Source organism: Scylla paramamosain, chromosome 24 (genome assembly GCF_035594125.1).
Source record: "Scylla paramamosain isolate STU-SP2022 chromosome 24, ASM3559412v1, whole genome shotgun sequence".
Classification (NCBI taxonomy): Eukaryota; Metazoa; Arthropoda; class Malacostraca; order Decapoda; family Portunidae; genus Scylla; species Scylla paramamosain.
The window spans coordinates 17,785,608-17,805,665 of NC_087174.1; the positions used below are offsets into that span (position 1 = coordinate 17,785,608).

Consider the following 20,058-nt stretch of genomic DNA (forward strand, 5'->3'; position numbering starts at 1 on the left):
CCAACATTCTTCACCTTTTCCTGACCTCTAATCCTTCTGCTTATGCTGTCACCCTTTCTTCTCCGTTGGGCTCCTCCGATCACAATCTCATATCTTTATCTTGTCCTATCACTCCAATCCCTCCTCAGGATCCCTCTAAGCGAAGGTGCCTCTAGCGTTTTGCCTCTGCTAGTTGGGGGGACCTGAGGAGGTATTTTGCTGATTTTCCTTGGAATGACTACTGCTTCCGTGTCAGAGACCTGTCTTTGTGTGTTGAGCGCATAACAGAGGTGATAGTGTCTGGCATGGAGGCGTACATTCCTCACTCTTTTTCTCGTCCTAAACCTTCTAAACTTTGGTTTAACACAGCTTGTTCTCGTGCTATACATGATAGAGAGGTGGCCCACAAAAGGTACTTAAGCCTTCCATCACCAGAATCTCATGCACTTTATATTTCTGCCTGGAACCATGCCAAGTCTGTTCTCCAACTAGCCAAAAACTCCTTCATTAACAGAAAATGTCAAAACCTTTCAAGATCTAACTCCCCTCGTGATTTCTGGCATCTAGCCAAAAATATCTCCAATAACTTTGCTTCTTCTTTCCCTCCTCTACTTCAACGAGATGGCACCACTGCTATCACATCTATTTCTAAAGCTGAACTCTTTGCTCAAACCTTTGCTAAAAACTCTACCTTGGACGATTCTGGGCTTCTTCCTCTCTCTCCTCCACCCTCTGACTACTTCATGCCACCTATTAAAATTCTTCTCAATGATGTTTTCCATGCCCTCGCTGGCCTAAACCCTTGGAAGGCTTCTGGACCTGATGGGGTGCCTCCTATTGTTCTCCGAAACTGTGCCTCCGTGCTTGCACCTTGCCTAGTCAAACTCTTTCAGCTCTCTCTGTCAACATCTACCTTTCCTTCTTGCTGGAAGTTTGCCTACATTCAACCTGTTCCTAAAAAGGGTGACCGCTCTAATCCCTCAAACTACCGTCCTATTGCTTTAATTTCCTGCTTATCTAAATCTTTTTTTTTGAATCTATCCTCAACAGGAAGATTCTTAAACATCTATCACTTCACAACCTTCTATCTGATCGCCAGTATGGGTTCCGTCAAGGCCGCTCTACTGGTGATCTGGCTTTCCTTACTGAGTCTTGGTCATCCTCTTTTAGAGATTTTGGTGAAACTTTTGCCTTTGCCTTGGTCATATCAAAAGCCTTTGATAGAGTCTGGCACAAAGCTTTGATTTCCAAACTACCCTCCTACGGTTTCTATCCTTCTCTCTGTAACTTCATCTCAAGTTTCCTTTCTGACCGTTCTATTGCTGCTGTGGTAGATGGTCACTGTTCTTCTCCTAAATCTATTAACAGTGGTGTTCCTCAGGGTTCTGTCCTGTCGCCCACTCTCTTCTTATTATTCATTAATGATCTTCTAAACCAAACTTCTTGTCCTATCCACTCTTACGCTGATGATACCACCCTGCACTTTTCCACGTCTTTTCATAGACGTCCAACTCTTCAGGAGGTAAACATATCACGCAGGGAAGCCACAGAACGCCTGACTTCTGATCTTTCTAATCTGCCCCAATCTTCTGATTGGGGCAGAGCAAACTTGGTATTGTTCAATGCCTCAAAAACTCAATTCCTCCATCTATCAACTCGACACAACCTTCCAAACAACTATCCCCTCTTCTTCAATGACACTCAACTGTTCCCCTCTTCTACACTGAACATCCGTCTGTCCTTTATTTATAATCTGAACTGGAAACTTCACATCTCATCTCTAGCTAAAATAACTTCTATGAAGTTAGGTGTTCTGAGACGTCTCCGCCAGTTTTTCTCACCCCCCCAGCTGCTAACTCTGTACAAGGGCCTTATCCGTCCATGTATGGAGTATGCTTCACATGTCTGGGGGGGGGTTTCACTCATACTGCTCTTCTAGACAGGGTGGAATCAAAAGCTTTTCGTCTCATCAACTCCTCTCCTCTAACTGACTGTCTTCAGCCTCTCTCTCACCGCCGCACTGTTGCATATCTAGCTGTCTTCTACCGCTATTTTCATGCTAACTGCTCTTCTGATCTTGCTAACTGCATGCCTCCCCTCCTTCCGCGGCCTCGCTGCACAAGACTTTCTTCTTTCTCTCACCCCTATTCTGTCCACCTCTCTAACGCAAGAGTTAACCAGTATTCTCAATCATTCATCCCTTTCTCTGGTAAACTCTGGAACTCCCTACCTGCTTCTGTATTTCCACCTTCCTACGACTTGAATTCCTTCAAGAGGGAGGTTTCAAGACACTTATCCACCAATTTTTAACCACTGCCTTGACCCTTTTATGGGACTGGCATTTCAGTGGGCATTTTTTTTATAAATTTTTGTTGCCCTTGGCCAGTATCCTTCCACTATACAAAAAAAAAAAAGAAATAAAAAAAAAATATATATATATATATATATATATATATATATATATATATATATATATATATATATATATATATATATATATATATATATATATATATATATATATATATATATATATATATATATATATATACAACCTAATTACGAAGTCTATTCATGTAAATGAAATTATGAAATTTATAAAATGCAGGCAATTTGTTCACAGCCAGAAAGATGTCCTCAGCTCACATACTAATATTGAAAATATTAGAATGAGGGGCGCCACTCATCCCTTAATTATTATTGCTATTATTATTATTATTATTATTATTATTATTGTTATTATTTTACGAAGGAGGTTGGAATTTAAAAGAATGAGCTTATAGTTAGAGAAGACCTTGGAGTTGGTTCAAAGTGTAACGTGCATTACCACAGTCAAAAGGAGTGTTTTACCAAGAGTGAAAATGGCGATCCGTCTACATTGCATTCCTGTGTTCTCGTCTCCCAGCTCATGCTGATGGGGGTTGTGCGCGCGCCCTGATACCACGTGGACTTGAAACCACCGGTCTGCTGCTTTTAAGGAGAACTCTATCAACTCCATTTAGCCTCCAGTATTTAAAACTCATGCTTGCTGTCTCTCTCTCTCTCTCTCTCTCTCTCTCTCTCTCTCTCTCTCTCTCTCTCTCTCTCTCTCTCTCTCTCTCTCTCTCTCTCTCTCTCTCTTCTGCACACCTTTGCCAAACTATTCTTTGGTTTAGCAGTTACTTGGCTGTGTCTTAAAAGTATATTTTGCTCTTCCCCATCCTGTTAGTCTCCTCCTCCTTCTCCTCCTCCTTGTCCTCCTCCTCCTCCTCCTCCCCTATCATCTCCCGTTTTCTTTCTCTATGTTGCATCACGGCTGCTGTTGGTCTCATTGGATCTGATGACCAAGTGCCAGTGCTTCAGTGGACACAGCAGAAACTACTTGCTCATAGCATACCTCTGCCAAGACTACAACTTCCCTGAAACTAAGGTAAAGTATAATGTAAGCATGTGTGGCAATACGGATATATGTGCTATTAAGAGTGAAATAAAGTTATAATGTTTGTCAAATATAACATTCTTTGCTAGTATTCAGTTTTGATATCTCGTGCGCGTTTTCATTTTTTCATTTTGTTATTATTATCATTATTATTATTATTATTATTATTATTATTATTATTATTATTATTATTATTATTATTAACGTTGCTAATGATGCTTTAATTATTGTTGTTGTGAGAATGTGATGGTTGTGGGGCTACTGTCACTGATAATGTTTTTGCTGTTAGTAAATGTGTGTGTGTGTGTGTGTGTGTGTGTGTGTGTGTGTGTGTTGTTGTTGAAAGAGGGAGAGAGAGAGAGAGAGAGAGAGAGAGAGAGAGAGAGAGAGAGAGAGAGAGAGAGAGAGAGAGAGAGAGAGAGAGAGAGAGAGAGAGAGAGAGAGAGAGAGAGAGAGAGAGAGAGAGAGAGCATTAGGAAGATAAAGATTACACAATAGTATTGATGTTATATGATTTCATTGATAACTGTGAAGCACGATTGAGAAGAACTGCATTCCGATACTGTGGTACTTAGTTCGTGGTTCCCTAGACCAGCGTGAGGTGAGATGAGTGCGGAGACGTGGCTGCTGTTGGTGGCCGTACTAGTGTTGTTGTGGACCTACTCTAAATGGCGACATAATTACTGGGCATCTAAGGGCGTGGTCTCTCCGCCAGCCCTGCCATTCATTGGCCATATGAAATACTTCGTTATTGGTCAGCGCTGGATTTTCTTAAATAAGGTGAGACGACAGATAAATGACATTTTTCTATGGCATTGTATGAATTGTAATTTTCAGTATCATAATTTCTTGTGTGTGTGTGTGTGTGTGTGTGTGTGAGAGAGAGATTTTGATATTTATTTATGTAGCCAGTCTGTTTCAGGCACTTTTTTATCTTTCAGTTTTATCGAGAGCTACGCAACCACAAGTTTTATGGGCTGTACGAGTTTTTCAATCCCGTACTTATGATTACTGACTTCACATCTTGGTGAAGGATTTTGAACACTTTGTAGACAGGCGTCGGTTCGGGGACCAGGAAGGCTCCATCATGACTGAAATGCTCACTAATAAATTTGGTGAGGAATGGAAAGACCTTCGAGCTGTCATGACTCCAACATTCTCATCTGGCAAAATGCGAAGTATGTTTCATTTGATTTGCGAAAAAGCAGATAACCTGGTTTCTTTTTCTCTCAAGAATGCAGTCAACAACAGGCCTGTTGACATGAAGGACATGTTTGGTCGTTTCACCATGGATACAATTGCTTCTTGTGCCTTTGGTATTGAATGCAACTCGCTTTCTGATTCCAAGCCCGTGTTTGCAGACAAAGCTGGGCAGTTTTTCAATTTTCATGGTCTTAAAGCATTGAAAATGACTTTCATGATAGTCTTACCAAAATTATATAATTTTCTTGGATTCAAAGTGGATGATCCCCAGATTGAATTTTTCGCAAAGCTCTCCAAAGAAAACATTGAGCTTCGGGAGAAAGGAGAAAGACGTGGAGACTTCTTAGATCTGCTGCTGGAGGCGAAAGCTTCGGAAAACGATATCCGTCCAGGAAAAAAAGGTAATTATATTTCTTAATATCTATAGCTTGTACTTATATCTTTTGAAGTGTATGTGTGTGTGTGTGTGTGTGTGTGTGTGTGTGTGTGTGTGTGTGTGTGTGTGTGTGTGTGTGTGTGTGTGTGTGTGTGTGTGTGTGTGTGTGTGTGTGTGTGTGTGTGTGTGTGTGTGTGTGTGTGTGTGTGTGTGTGTGTGTGTGTGTGTGTGTGTGTGTGTGTGTGTGTGTGTGTGTGTGTGTGTGTGTGTGTGTGTGTGTGTGTGTGTGTGTGTGTGTGTGTGTGTGTGTGTGTGTGTGTGTGTGTGTGTGTGTGTGTGTGTGTGTGTGTGTGTGTGTGTGTGTGTGTGTGTGTGTGTTAGCTCTCTGTGAGGATGTCAGCTTGGTATGTTCAGTTAGAGACACATAATATATTAGTATACTCAACTTAGTACCATATGTTTCTACACAGTATTTGGAGAGCAAACGTTAGTCGCGCAGAGTGTGCTATTCCTTGTGGCTGGTTATGATACCACTGCTTCGGCACTCGCCTTCTCTGTCTACAACATTGCCAGGCATCCCCAGTACCAACATCAGCTTCGGCAAGAGCTGCAGGAGCTTGTGAAGGAGCACGGCTCAATCAACTACCAGGGGATCATGGAAGCCAAATACCTGGATGCTGTTCTAATGGGTGAGTATATAATTATCTACCCTCATGTATTGTGAGCCAATGATTTTCACTTACGTACATAATGCACACAGCTACGGTAAACATCACAACACAAAAATTTAACCATAACGTAGATGACAAATTGCAACGTCCCCAGTGCATCCATTTTCCCTTATTTTCTCTCCCTCTCTCTCTCTCTCTCTCTCTCTCTCTCTCTCTCTCTCTCTCTCTCTCTCTCTCTCTCTCTCTCTCTCTCTGAGGTCCATGCTTTCCTTGTTCGCTCTGTCTGAGGTCCATGTTCTCCTTGTTTTTCTCGATGTTTGTCACTTAACTATTCACTTGAGTATAATTTTTTCAGTATGTTTCATTTCATATTTACATTGCTGTTTAGTTAAACTCTTTCCTTATTTCTTCTACCGCGCTCTTTTATCCTAGAGACGCTGAGACTGTACCCACCAGGAACTGTAGGGGAGCGGATGTGCACCAAACAATACAAGTAAGCTAAAGTTCTCAGGTAATGGAGTGTTGGTGCCTTTGTGAGTGGTTGCTGTTCTTACATTTACAAAGACAAAATGCTGTAGGGAATGATGAGTGGTGAGGAAGGTGATGGGATGGGAGTGATGAGTGCAGATAGAAACAATGGAGAATGCGAAAATTAATACAGTTAGCGAAAATGAATACAGTAGCGTGATGAAGCAGTGTTAAAAAAAGAAACAACACACACACACGCACACACACACACACACACACACACACACACACACAGAAAGCCATATTGTATTAAGTACTCTAGTAGTAGTAGTAGTAGTAGTAGTAGTAGTAGTAGTAGTAAACTCTGTCTCACATAAAATGGCGAAACTTGCTCCTCTTGCGTGAAAGGAAGGACATACTTAGCTACACAGTGGCTGGTGATTGGTTGAAGGTGGCTGGCGATTGGCTGACAGAGTCCAAGAGAAACTGGTCAAAAGGCAGTGAGAAAGTAGTGATTTGACAGCACTTCACTAACTTACTCATATTTGCTTACAGTCGTAAGCTTCACGCGAAGCACCATAATGTCACTCTGAATAAATCTATCAAGACTGGTTACAAGAATCAGCAGGAATATTATGATGTAGAAAGCAATAGGAGGCGGTAAAATACACCGCAGAAGTAGGTGAGTGACGGGGGCAGAGAGAGAGAGAGAGAGAGAGAGAGGTCAATGCGCTGTGCCTCGACTTGGCCTGGGCTATCGTGATCACCACTGTGCAGGGTTGGAAAAAACCCGATGTTTTTTCTTTAATCCAACCCCATTGGGTTTTTTGGGTTCCATTTTTTTTTTTTTTCTTTTCTGCGGTGGGTTTATTGTTTTTGGGAGTTTTTTATTTGTTTTAGTTATTTTTTTATTTATATGTAAATTAGTTTAAATAAGCAATTAAAAGGTAATCTAGAGTGAAACAAAAGGTTTCTATTTATTTTATTTTTTTTTTTTAATGTAGGAGGGGCACCAGCCAAGAGCAGCAAAAGTATAATAAAAAAAAAGGCCCACTGAGGTGATAACTGTCTTGAAAACTCCCTCTTGAAATCATTCAAATCACAGGAAGGAGGAAATACAGAAGCAGGCAGTGATTCCAGAGTTTGCCAGAGAAAGCGGTGAATGACTGACAATTCGAGAGGTGGACAGAATAGGGTTGAGAGAAAAAAGAAAGTCTTGTGCAGAGAGGCCACAGGAGGAGGTGAGGCATGCAGTTAGCAAGATCAGAAGAGCAGTTGACATGAAAATAGTTGACATTAAAGATAGCAAGATATGCAACATTGCGGCGATGAGAAAGAGGCTGAAGACAGTCATTTAGAGGAGAGGAGTTGATAAGACGAAAAGCTTTTGATTCCACCCTGTCAAAAAGAGCGGTATGAGTGGAACGCCGCCATACATGTGAAGTATACTCCATACATGAACAGATAAGGCCCCTGTACAGAGATAGCAGCTGGAAGGGTGAGAAAAACTAAATGAGACGACTTAGAATGCCTAACTTCACAGAAACTGTTTTAGCTAGAGATGGGATGTGAAGTTTCCAGTTCAGATTATAAGCAAAGGACAGACCGAGGATGTTCAGTGTAGAAGAGGGGGACAGTTGAGTGTCATTGAAAAAGAGTGGATAGTTGTCTGGAAGGTTGTGTCGAGTTGATAGATGGAGGAGTTGAGTTTTTGCGGCATTGAACAATACTAAGTTTGCTTTGACCCAGTTAGAAATTTTATAGAGTTCAGAAGTCAGGCGTTCTGTGGCTTTCCTGCGAGAACTGCTTATTTCCTGAAGAGTTGGACGTCTACGAAAAGACGTGGAATAGTGCATGGTGGTATCATCAGCATAGAAGTGAATAGGACAAGAAGTCTGGCTTAAAAGATCATTGATGAATGATAGGAAGAGAGCGGGTGACAGAACAGAACCCTGAGGAACATCATTGTTAATGGATATGGGAGAAGAACAGTGACCGTCTACCACTGCAACTAAAGAAAGGTCAGAAAGGAAATTTGAGGTAAAGTTACAGAAAGAAGTATAGAAGCCATAGGAGGGAAGTTTGGAAATCAAAGCTTCGTGCCAGACTCTGTTAAAAGTTTTGATACATCTAAGGCAACACCAATAGTTTTACCAAAGTCTCTAAAAGAAAATGACCAAGACTCAATAAGAAAAGCCAGGTCACCAATAGAGTCGCCTTGACGGAAACCATACTGGCAATCAGATAGAAGGACGTTAAGTAATTACTGTTTAAGAATCTTCCTGTTAAGGAACTTTAGAGAGCCAGGTAATTAAAACAATAAGACGGTAGTTTGAGGGATTAGAACGGCCACCCTTTTTAGAAACAGGCTAAATGTAGGCAAACTTCCAGCAAGAGGGAAAGGTAGATATTGAAAGATAGATATTTGATAGATAGAAAGGTAGATATTGAAAGAGTTGAAAGAGTTTGACAAGGGAAAAATGCGAGCACGGAAGCACAGTTTTGGAGGACAATAGGAGGGATCCCATCAGGTCCATAAGCCTTCCGAGGGTTTAGGCCAGCGAGGGCCTAAACCTGCGAAGGATCACTGCGAAGGATCTTAAGTGGCAGCATGAAATAGTCAGAGGGTGGAGGAGAGGGAGGAACAAGCTCTGAATCATCCAAGATAGCGTTTTTAGCAAAGGTTTGAGCAAAGAGTTCAGCTTTAGAAATAGATGAGAAGGCAGTGGTGCCATCAGCTTGAAAAAAAAAAGAAAAAAAGAGGGAAAGAAGAAAAAGTAAAGTTACTGGAGATTTTTTTTTTTTTTTTTTTTGGCTAGGTGCAAGAGATCATTAGGGGAGTTAGATCTTCACCTTTGGAGATAGATTTGATAGCAGTGGTGTCATCTGGTTGAAATAAAAGAGGGAAAGAAGTAGCAAAGTTATTGGAGATGTTTTTGGCTAGGTGCTAGAAGTCATGAGGAGAGTTAGATCTTGAAAGATTTTGACACTTTCTATTAATGAAGGAGTTTTTGGCTAGTTGGAGAACAGACTTGGCATGATTCCGGTCAGAAATAAAAAGCGCATGAGATTCTGGTGATGAAAGACTCAAGTACTTTTTGTGGGACACCTCTCCATCATGTATTGCACGAGAGCAGGCAGTGTTAAATCAAGGTTTGGAAGGTCTAGGTCGAGAAAAGAGTAAGGAATATATGCTTCCATGCCAGACACGATTACCTCTGTTATACCCTCGGCACAAAGGGACGGGTCTCTGACACGGAAGCAGTAGTCATTACAAAGAAACTCAGCAAAACACCTCCTCAGGTCCCCCCAACTAGCAGAGGCAAAACGACAGAGGTACCTCCGCTTAGGGTAATCCTGAGGAGGGATTGGGGCGATAGGACAAGATACAGATATAAGATTGTGGTCGGAAGAGCCCAACGGAGGAGTTTGGTTAGGTTAGGTAATGCAACATGTCTTTTAGGTTAGATTAAGTTAGATTAGATTAGGTGTATTGCTACACGTAATTTAAGTTAAGTTAGATAATGCTAGGTTAGGTTAGGTAATTCTTGGTTAGATTACTATCCTTAAAGAGAGTCCAGAGAGGTCCGTGCATTGCCGTGGCTGGGAGTAAATGAGTCGTACGTCTGGCAGTGAAAATGGGGATGTGCGCACACTTGGTCACTTGAAACTAGTAGCTGGTCACTAAAACCTACGACACCGGTTGCGCAGGCAGTGAGGTCAGTCTTGGGCTTGCCAAGGAGCCTGACAGACAAGTGATATAGTGGGTGCACCAATTTTTATTAATATATCACAGTCGTCTTGTACCTCATGTTTCCCTTTCACCCTGGGAACACTTGGATCACTATTACACGCGTCTTTATAAAGGTTTTGAGTCTGTCCTTGACAGGGAAATTCTGAAGCACTTCGTAAATTTTCATGAGCTTTTTTTTTTTTTAATCGCCAGTATGGTTTTCGGTGTGAATGATCTACTCTTAACCTCCATTAAAGAATCTTCTCTTGGTGATTTCGATGAAAATTTTGCTATTTTCTTTATAAAAAGTCTTGCATTAATCTTTAATTTCTAAGTTTCTTTTATACGTTTCTGTCCATCTCTCTTCACCTCTCTAGTTTCTTTTATGCCCGTCCTATTGTTGCAGGCTTAGATGGTCACCATTCTTCTAAACCTATCAACAGTGGTGTTTGACATCGCACTATCCTTTCTTCTACTTTATCCCTATTATTCACTCTTAAGGTTATTTCTACCCTACATTTCTCAACGTCATTTATCAGACCCAAACCAGCAGGAAGTAAACAGTTCATGTAGAGAAGTCACACGACGTCTAACTTGATGTTACCCATTCCCTCAAAAAACTCAATTTCTTCATTTATTCATTGTCCTTAACTGAACTCCGTAACACGTAAAGATAAGAGAGACAAGATTTATTATAATGATATAAAATACGCTCTTTCATGCGTGTAATGATACTTTTTATTTGTCTTTATAGCAATAAATAAACTCATAAATAAATAAATTAAGAAAAAAATTACCAATTTTAAACTGTGGAATTTGTGAGCGGGATTATGCATATTCATGAAGGAACAGAACATTATCTTTATAATATAGCAAACGAAAGATAAACAAAACAAAGTTATCATGATGTTTTAGCATGCTTCTGCACAGTCTATCTCCTATAGAAGATCTGAAAATATAACGGGTCTGTTCATTGTTTGTTAGCAATTTGGTTAATTCTCTCTCTCTCTCTCTCTCTCTCTCTCTCTCTCTCTCTCTCTCTCTCTCTCTCTCTCTCTCTCTCTCTTGCTTACCACCCTGGTGAAAAATTATGAGCAACAGAGAGAGAGAGAGAGAGAGAGAGAGAGAGAGAGAGAGAGAGAGAGAGAGAGAGAGAGAGTTTATGTGTACAAACACAAATTCTTGTTTTGTTGTTTGTAATCGCCGTTGAGGGTTGCTTAGGGTGCCGCAGAGGGTGCTAGAGGAACACAACTATATCAGGCAGCCGCATATGAAAGTATACTGTGGTGGTACAAAGGAGCTTCAACCCGCAAAATCTGGGCCCGAAGCTACTCAAGACTCACTCGACTGACAAGCAGGTCGTGGGAGGTGGCAGACACAGTTGGGACTGTTTGAACAAGGACACTACTCGGTCTCATATCAGCTGCGTCTTCGCAGCAAACATAATATGGGGACATTGTGGGTGACCCGCAAATCACAAATAAGAAAAATGAAAATAACTGATGTATGTATGTAAATGTGTAAAGAGTGTTTATGTGCAAGTCACACAAGACAGTAACACAAATGACATCAGAGCAATGTTCAGCCACTTAGAAACTGGGCAAGGGACGCCAGCAGAAAGGCGGTCAAGTACATTGTGCCAGAGCCAATCACAGAGGCTGAAATATATGTGACGTAACCACTGGCCACTGGCAAGGCACACACAGGCCGTGACGTCACAACAGCGGATCACAGAAAAACAATATGATATCACTGGGTGCCTCAAACAAAAGGATATGGAGTTTCTATGCCAAATAAATTGCAAAAATAACACTGCATTGGCAATACACTAATAACGCACACGGCGACTATGCAAAGACTTATGGCTGAGAAGTCCAGAGTCTTGAAACGACGAGAACAGCAGTACTAAAGCAGTCAAGATGGAGTATTGAAGAGAAGACTGATGACTGAGTAGAATCCAAAGTCTTGTAGCAATGGGGACAGTAGCTCAACGAGTAGTCGCACAGTAGTACAGACTGACAGGCAGGCAGGCAGGAGAAAGCATGAGAGAGGCCCTGAAACAGCTGATGAAGGCACTGCAAACATGTTTAAGACGCTCAAGGAGTGCTCAGGGTGTGCCAAGGAAATAACTGTAACAGGCTGTCGTATATTAAAGTAATCTATGGTGGTACTGCCGCTACTTTGGGTCAGCTAATCCTTAAGGTACCTACTCTGTAACCTAGTGCAGGACACAAATACGACGAATCCAGTTACCTGCTGGTCGCCAACAACTAGCCTACAAGCATCAATAGGTCGGCACTCTATTTAACCCACCAACAAGAAGGGAGCATGAGAAACGTCAAATTACCCACAAGGCTGAAAAAAATAAATAAATAACTGGCCACGTGCTAGAGGGCAGAGACTGTAGAGACTAGACAACATATAAAATAGGGTATGATACCCCGTTGGATTACCGCCCACAGTAACGAAGCTTCTCACGTCCAATAAGAATAGTATCCAACCTGGCCAGAGAGCATATTTACAATTCCAGAAGACAGATTCCACCTCTGAAAATACTGATGGAAATCTGGAAAAAAAAAAAAAAAGCTAAACAGCTGTAGCCTAGAAACAAATACTATAAGAATCTCTATTGCCAGACAGTTGCAAGTGCAACCCCAGACATTAGTAGCATTTAAAGAGGACACAAGACACACGACGCTCAGACACACGTAACCCACAACAGTACACCCCCTCGGTAGGAAAGGGGGAGAAAACAAGTGTCTGCTCCCTTTAGTAAGCTGTACAAAGACACAATGGACGTCGAAACAAACTTAGATCTGCACGTGGAATCACCGCTCACACACTGCAGGAGTAAGGAGCAACTGAGCAACTCATACTCTTTCAATATCTAGATCCGCCCAGATCACGGTCTTTTCGCAGGGCCAAATAATAATAACCAACACAGTAGGGCGTAACCCAATTATCACACCCGTAGATATATTACAAGTATGCCCTCCCTATTATATCAAATAACCCAATCATCACACCCGTAGATATATTACAAGTATGCCCTCCCTATGATATCACTTCTACACGCCTTTCCACGTCTATCTCGTTCAGTTATCTGCTCGCTACTGAGTCGTAAGGCGTGAGAAAAGATGGTTGGCCAGGTAAGCCAGCCACATGACGGGAGATAGAGAGGGAAGGAGGAAGGGAAGGGAAGGGGAAGTGGAGAAGTGAGAGGTGATCCGCCCCGCTTCCTGCTCGCTGCATCTCGCTCTTAAATTGAACATTCTGTTTTAAAAAGTGCTATGGGGTTATTTGGATGACTGGGTGAAAATCGACTACACTGTGGGGAGAGCAACTCGTCAACTATATTATCTCCTAAGGGAGAAAAGTAGAAATGGTAGAAATTAAGTAGGGAATGATAACTTCTAATTTAACACAATTACTATAATCAACGTCGTGACGCCTGTCCCAAGCTCCTCCCACCCACCACTCATTTGTTCTTTCTTTCCTTCCTCCTCTTCGGTTTTTTTTTTTTTTTCTTCTCGCTGCTCTTCTCGCTTCTTCTTCTGTTCTTTATCTCGCTGCATATAACAGTATAAAGGAGCGCCAAACCACTAAGTCTGTGCTCGAGACTACCCGAAACTCGACTGGGTGTTGTGGTAAAGCGCGGTTCACGCTAGTACGTTTTCGCGGATTCCGCATCCGCTCTCTACTCCAACTATGACGTCACTCACATCCGCTCATGTGTGAATCCAAGTCAACTCTGTGCATGTTTGCGGATGCGGTGTTGTCCATACTTTTTTTTATGAGTATTCCAGTGCAGTAGAAATTTGTATGAAACACATAATTGTAATTTTAGATATTGTAATAATTGTGAATTATGTTGTGTATGTATGTGTGTATGCATGACGTCAAGAAAAAGCAAACAAAAAGTATTCCAAGTTCAGAAATACGGCACGCTACCTGAATGTAAACAACAACAGTGAGTCCGCCAGCGCCATTTTCAAAACCAGCCATGTTTCCGGAGCACCATACCAGTACACCACCACACATATTTACACCTCTATATACATTATATTCAAGGACCTGCTGTATGTTGATCTCATATATTATTTCTTTGGGGGGGCAAATGACCATGTAACTTTAAAAAATTCAACTAGAAATTGTGGCCATGGTATCTAGTCCAAAGGGATGTGCCTCACCTCGACCACCCCTAGGGATATTAACCAAACCTATTCTAGTAGGGATAATAACAAGTAATGTGCAACAATAGCAGTTTGTCTAGCCCCAAGCAGCAGCGCACACCTTGCTATCCTTGGCCAGGTTTATGATTATTTTCCATAATATCACATTTCCGGGACCAGCAGAGTATCAGGTGGTATTATTTTGCATCTAAGGTACATGATTCTTAAAATATGATGAATGAAAAGATCAGCACAACTGTGCCAGAAAATATTCTTTTATATTCGGAACCCAAGTAATCAAAGCGGCAGCAAGCTACATTCCTTAGTGTGATGCAAAGGCACGCTGGTACAATAACAGGGTCCCTGAAAGTTGTGGTCTCTTTTACTAGATGAGGGCCGAGTAGCACCAAAACTTCACCAAAAGTGTCTGAGTCATTCTGTAGGCCGTATAGAATGAATCTGGATCAGCCTTCTTCTCAAACGCCATCAAAACTTTGTTCACTATCCAGAGACCGTTCTAGTAAAACTTAGCGTAACCACACCCTTTGTTTCCTTTTCTCTCGACATTCATCTTCAGCAGCAGCAAATCCAAATGCAGCAAGCAGGAGAAACACCTCATCTTCATCCTCCCAGATCTGCAAGGGCTCCATGTCCATTGTTTACATTTACAAAATGCAAACTACGGTCGGAAGACCAAAAGTGTGTGCGTATCCCAGCTCATCTGCTCCTTATGATCCACTTTTTTCTGACGTCATCGTCGGAGCGGAGAGCGGATGCAGAATCATAAAAAACGTACTACTAGTGTGAACCACGCATTAGGAGAGTGGTGGTGTATGCCAAATCTCTCCCGGTTCCAAATTTCTCCCTGGTGACGCCACAGCGCATGCCCACCATATCGAGGCGACAGCATCAAAATATCACTCAGGTATTTTATATATTTGTACGTATTATCAACTACTTTTTGAGGTTTTATTGACAAATCACTATTGCTTCATTGTATATGAATATGTTAGGCTAGGAATAGAGCACGTAAACAAGAGTGATGAGTAATAACAGAGAACCAAAATCTTCTCCCTTTGCATATGTTAAGGCTTACCACCATGTTTTATATTTATGTATTTTACGTATTGTCAACATCGGTAATTTTATTAGTAAATTACTAATGTTCCATTGTCTGCGGAATATTTTAAACATAAAACATGGTGGTAGGACTTGACATATGCAAAGGGAGAAATTTTTGTCCTCTGTTATCATTCACTACTTTTGTTTACTTACTGTATTCCTATCTTAAAATATTCCACACGTAATGAAGCATTTGTAATTTGTCAATAAAACTCCATAACGATGTTGATAATGCATAAAATACATAACATGGTGATAGAAATTGACACTTGCATAGGGAGATTTTGGTGTTGTGTTATCACTCACCACTCTTGTTTAGTTACTCTATTCCTAGCCTAACATATCCACATACAATGAAGCAATAGTGATTTGTCAATAAACCTTCAAAAAGTAGTTGATAAGTGAAAAATATGTTTTTGATGCTGTCGCCTCGATATGGTGGGCATGCCCAGTAGCGTCACAAGGGAGAAATTTGGACCCGGGAGAGATTTGGACGACAGCGGGCACAGTTGTGAATGTGTCCTAATCGGGACAAGAGAGAGAGAGAGAGAGAGAGAGAGAGAGAGAGAGAGAGAGAGAGAGAGAGAGAGGTGGGAGGAACTCTTATGTACAATCTAATTATTTCTCTATACATTCTAGGATTCCTGGCACAGACTTAATTCTGAACCCAGGAAACTTGATCCAGTTCCCCCTGTGGAGCATCCATCATGACCCTCATTACTGGCCCGAGCCCGAGGAGTTTAAGCCTGATCGCTTCCTGCCACAAAACAGGGGCAGCATCATCAGTTTCACGCACATGCCCTTTGGTATGGGTCCCAGAAACTGCATAGGTAAGACTCTGATGTGGGCAGATTCAAGAGTGCATATTGTTATGAGTATTAAGTGTATTATTATGATAATGTACAAATGGAAAGCGATCTAATGTAAACACCAGAGGAATACCACGTTAACTATTTTGAACCTTTGGGAAACACTTTGATACACAATAAAATTACATCGATCTCGCTTTGGCTTAAGATTATTTTTTTTTTTTTTTTTTGTGACGTAAGTAACATTGCATACTCTATTGTTATATTCATTATTACTGTCGCACGTATGATTTTTTAAAGGTTGACTTTGATGGCAGGTATATTACGTTAGGCCAGGCAGAAAATAAAAAAAGTTTTACTACAGTTTTGATATTATGTAACAGGGAAGTACATGTAATATAATGTTACAAGAAAATAGTGTAATTTCTTCCGCCAGAGTGACATGTTTAATGCGCAATATGACCACTTTAGGTTTGGAATAATTTTATTCCATTATTATTATTATTATTATTATTGCTGTTGTTGTTGTTGTTGTTGTTGTTGTTGTTGTTGTTACTATACATAGCATAATTTTCCTTCAGCCATGAGATTCGCCCTCATGGAGGCGAAGGTGGCCCTGGCTCAACTCATCTTGGCGGCCGAGGTAAAGCTGGCACCAGGACATGAAAAACTGGAATTCCAAGACTCTCCCTTTCTAATGAGACCAAAAGGTGGTGTGATGCTGTTGCTCACACCACTTAAAAAAGAGTGAAAAGACTTATGTTATGTAAGAGGACAACCAGAGCCTGAGAATCCAGGAGTGAAGGTAAGTAACGTGATGTATTAGCATCGATACCCAACCAGCGCAGAATACCCATCAAAAACATTCAACTCGCAAAACTACAAACTTTTCTAGAGCAGACGGTCTGCTACACCTATCACTTGATTGCGCACCTATTTCTGTGTCTAATAATATGTGTCTGGTCTTACTGAGACCACACTCAAAGGATGAAAATTTCTTGGGTACTGGCCGTATCTTTATTTATTGCATCACTCATAGCAAACTTATTATTGATCACAAAAACCTCATTGTGGTCTTATGTTAAAGCTTCAGAGGTGTATTATGCCATGCTATTGTTAAAAATAAAAGCAAAACGAGTTACAAAAATAAATAAAATAAAATAAATAAAGGCGTGCTAACTCAGTATTTTTGCAATTGACGAAGCTCTGTTCTGTACATGATTTAATAGAGAATACAGCTATGTACGACAGTTTTTGCCTTAGTAACACATCATTACTTCCTCCTTTCACTTTGCAGGAAAAGAGGTATGATGAGCTGTTTTTCTTTAATCTAGTTAATCAAGTATTTTGAAATGGCAGTTATGGTGTCATTTAGTCCAAAAAGAGTATGAATAAATTGCTATTTTTCAGACTATAGTTGTTTGTTATTAATTTTTACATCTAAATGCCAACCTTTCCCAAGCCTTAAATCCTATGTAGTCGTATGCGCTGCAGTCGCTTAGGCTAATGCTTTCTTTTGCAGAAAAAATTCAGTCGCAATTTAGTACTTCCTTTAACACTGAAGTTACCTTGTATGACAGGCAAAGCAAATTTTTCTCTTGGTGAAAGCACAAACTAGTAGATTAGAAAGACATTCTCAGCACATTCTGAAAGGAGAAAATAATTGAACTTCCCTCTTTCACAACCTCAGTGCATGAGGAAAATTATAAAAAAATTTTCGATTTACTTAGGTAGAAACTTCACTTTAAAAATATTACAATGAAGAAAACTTGTAAGGTTACTTGTGAAAAATAGTGATAGGTTAAAGTGATGATTGTTCTGTGCAGATAATAGATGCTGTCATGTGAACTGAGGAATGAATCATCGTAGTATGCCAATTTTCCCATCATCACAGACTCCAAAACAGTGCATACGGTACACTTTAGGAATACTTATCACTATCAATAATATGTACAAGTAGCAATGTCAAATACCGCTACATATAGCTCATTTTGAGTCTCAAATGACTCAAATGCTGCCTGTACATAATATTATTAACAATGATAAATATTCATAAAGCTCCCCACAAACGATTTTGGACACATTATTGACGAGTAGGTTGCCTTGGTAAGATGATACAATCTTGAGTTCCTGTGATCATGGTTACAAAGGGGTGGCGAGGATCCGTCTCAGAACGCTTTAATTAATATCGAGCATATTGAAATATTTTAAACCTCAGTAATAATGAAGATATTTTAAAAGAATTCATTTTAAAATTGTTGGAACAAACACGATAAAAAAAAAAACATTCTAAAGTCATATATCTCATTTATCACTAACGCAAAAAAATAAAAATAAATAAAATAGAATAAAAATTATCTTTACAAACAATCAGAAGTTAGCTAGCAGTCGAAATAAAGAAAAAAAGTATAAACAAACGTTTTTTAGTCAAGTGTTTTATTTAGCGACTTATTCTACATGTTGGAGGGTTGCTAAATTTTTCCCCATTTTTAAGAAAGGTGACAGGGATAATGTGAGGAACTACAGAGGAATTAATATTATCAATAGTATAGCAAAGCTATATGACATGATTTTGTGTTCAAGGCTCGAATCCTGGTTCTCACCGTTTCGCGAGCAGGCGTGAGCACAGCGAGGCCGGGGATGCACTAAACACACAGTGACTCTCAGGTTACTTATAGATATAGCAAGAAAGAAAAAGAAGAAATTATATGTAACGTTTGTTGATTTCAGTTAGGCTTATGACATGTCTAGACATGTTAGCGCTACTTAAAATATCAGGGTGAGGAAGTGTGATGTTGTGTGCCGTGGCGGGCATGTATCAGGTGACACAGAGTGTGGTGGGTACCGCTGTGCTCACTGTGGCCGTCGTTGTGAGGCAGGGCTCACCTACTAGTTGCATATTGTTTATGCTATACGTGAATGACTTAATCAAACTAATTAAAGAAAACTGTCCGGATGACGGCTTTTTAAAGAGGCTCCATCTTCTCATTTTGATGGACGACACAGTTTTACTTTCCGCAACTCGAACCAGAATGAAAGAGAAACTTTCTTTAATGAAACAGTACTATGATGTTGTTGTTGTTGTTGTTGTTGTGAGAGTGAACTTAGCAAAAACTAATTTTTTTCGTGGTAAGTGGTGGGGCAGCGGATAGGGAGTCAATAATTGTGGATGACCTGATAATGGAATGGTGCGATACGTATAAGTATCTGGGATCCCCATTTACATCTGATGGATCACTTTCTCCGCTGTTAAGGCACATGCAGAGAGAAAAATTAAAGATATTAATAAGTTCATTTTATTTGTGAAGAAAAATAGCGATGTACCCTTTTTTAGTAAAAAAAAAAAAAACGTATCTTTAACGCATGCCTCATGTCATCATTATTATACAGTTGTGAGTCCTGGCTTAATGTGGATTTAAGCCCTGGCAATAATTTGTACCACTGGGCTTTGAAGAGCCTCCTTGATGTCAGGGGAAGCACGTGCAATGACATTTGTTACTTAGAGTCGGGATGTCCCCCATTAAGAGCGCTTGTTAAGAAAAGGCAAAGGAACTTTTTTTCAAAGTAAATGGGAAGAAAGGGAAGCGATAAACGATGATCATTTGTCTTTGCCGTTAAATCTGTACTCAGTACTAGAATGAACACGGGGCCACACGTAACACATTTGCTATACGAGAACCCTGATGACGTCCAAATGGGATGGGATGAATTAAAAAATAATGTACTTGATTCCATATAATGAAGGAGAATAACATATAGGACTATAATGAACCCCAGTCTGGAAGTACATACCATATATGTAACTAAACATAATGTAAGTGAACGTCACAGGGTAGCATTTACTCGGTTTCGTGTGTCGGCGCACTTTCTGGCAGTGGAGGTAGGCAGGTGGAGTAGGAGGGAGGGTAGGCTACCTCTCGCTGGCAGAAAGGATGTGTGTTTGTGGTGACGTACATACCGAGGTGCATGTAATCGAGAGCTGCCCTTTGACGCAGCACATACGAGACACATATGGCTTGTCATTTATTAATATGTTCTTTGTAAATCGCGATAACAACCTTGTATGTAATATCATGTGGCAGGTTTTAGAAATCTACAAAGATTGAG

At 40.5% G+C, this 20,058-nt stretch overlaps 1 protein-coding gene across 1 annotated transcript; it reads left to right on the forward strand.

Moving 5' to 3' along the window:
* Positions 1-3,248: 3,248 nt before the first annotated feature.
* Positions 3,249-18,245, forward strand: LOC135112831 (cytochrome P450 3A41-like). Its single transcript, XM_064027685.1, is given in 8 exon segments — positions 3,249-3,388; positions 3,993-4,177; positions 4,339-4,411; positions 4,414-5,001; positions 5,447-5,665; positions 6,080-6,140; positions 15,782-15,972; positions 16,533-18,245. Coding segments are annotated over 7 exon segments (1,476 nt in total). The 5' UTR covers positions 3,249-3,388; positions 3,993-4,003; the 3' UTR covers positions 16,703-18,245.
* The last annotated feature ends 1,813 nt before the right edge of the window (positions 18,246-20,058 follow it).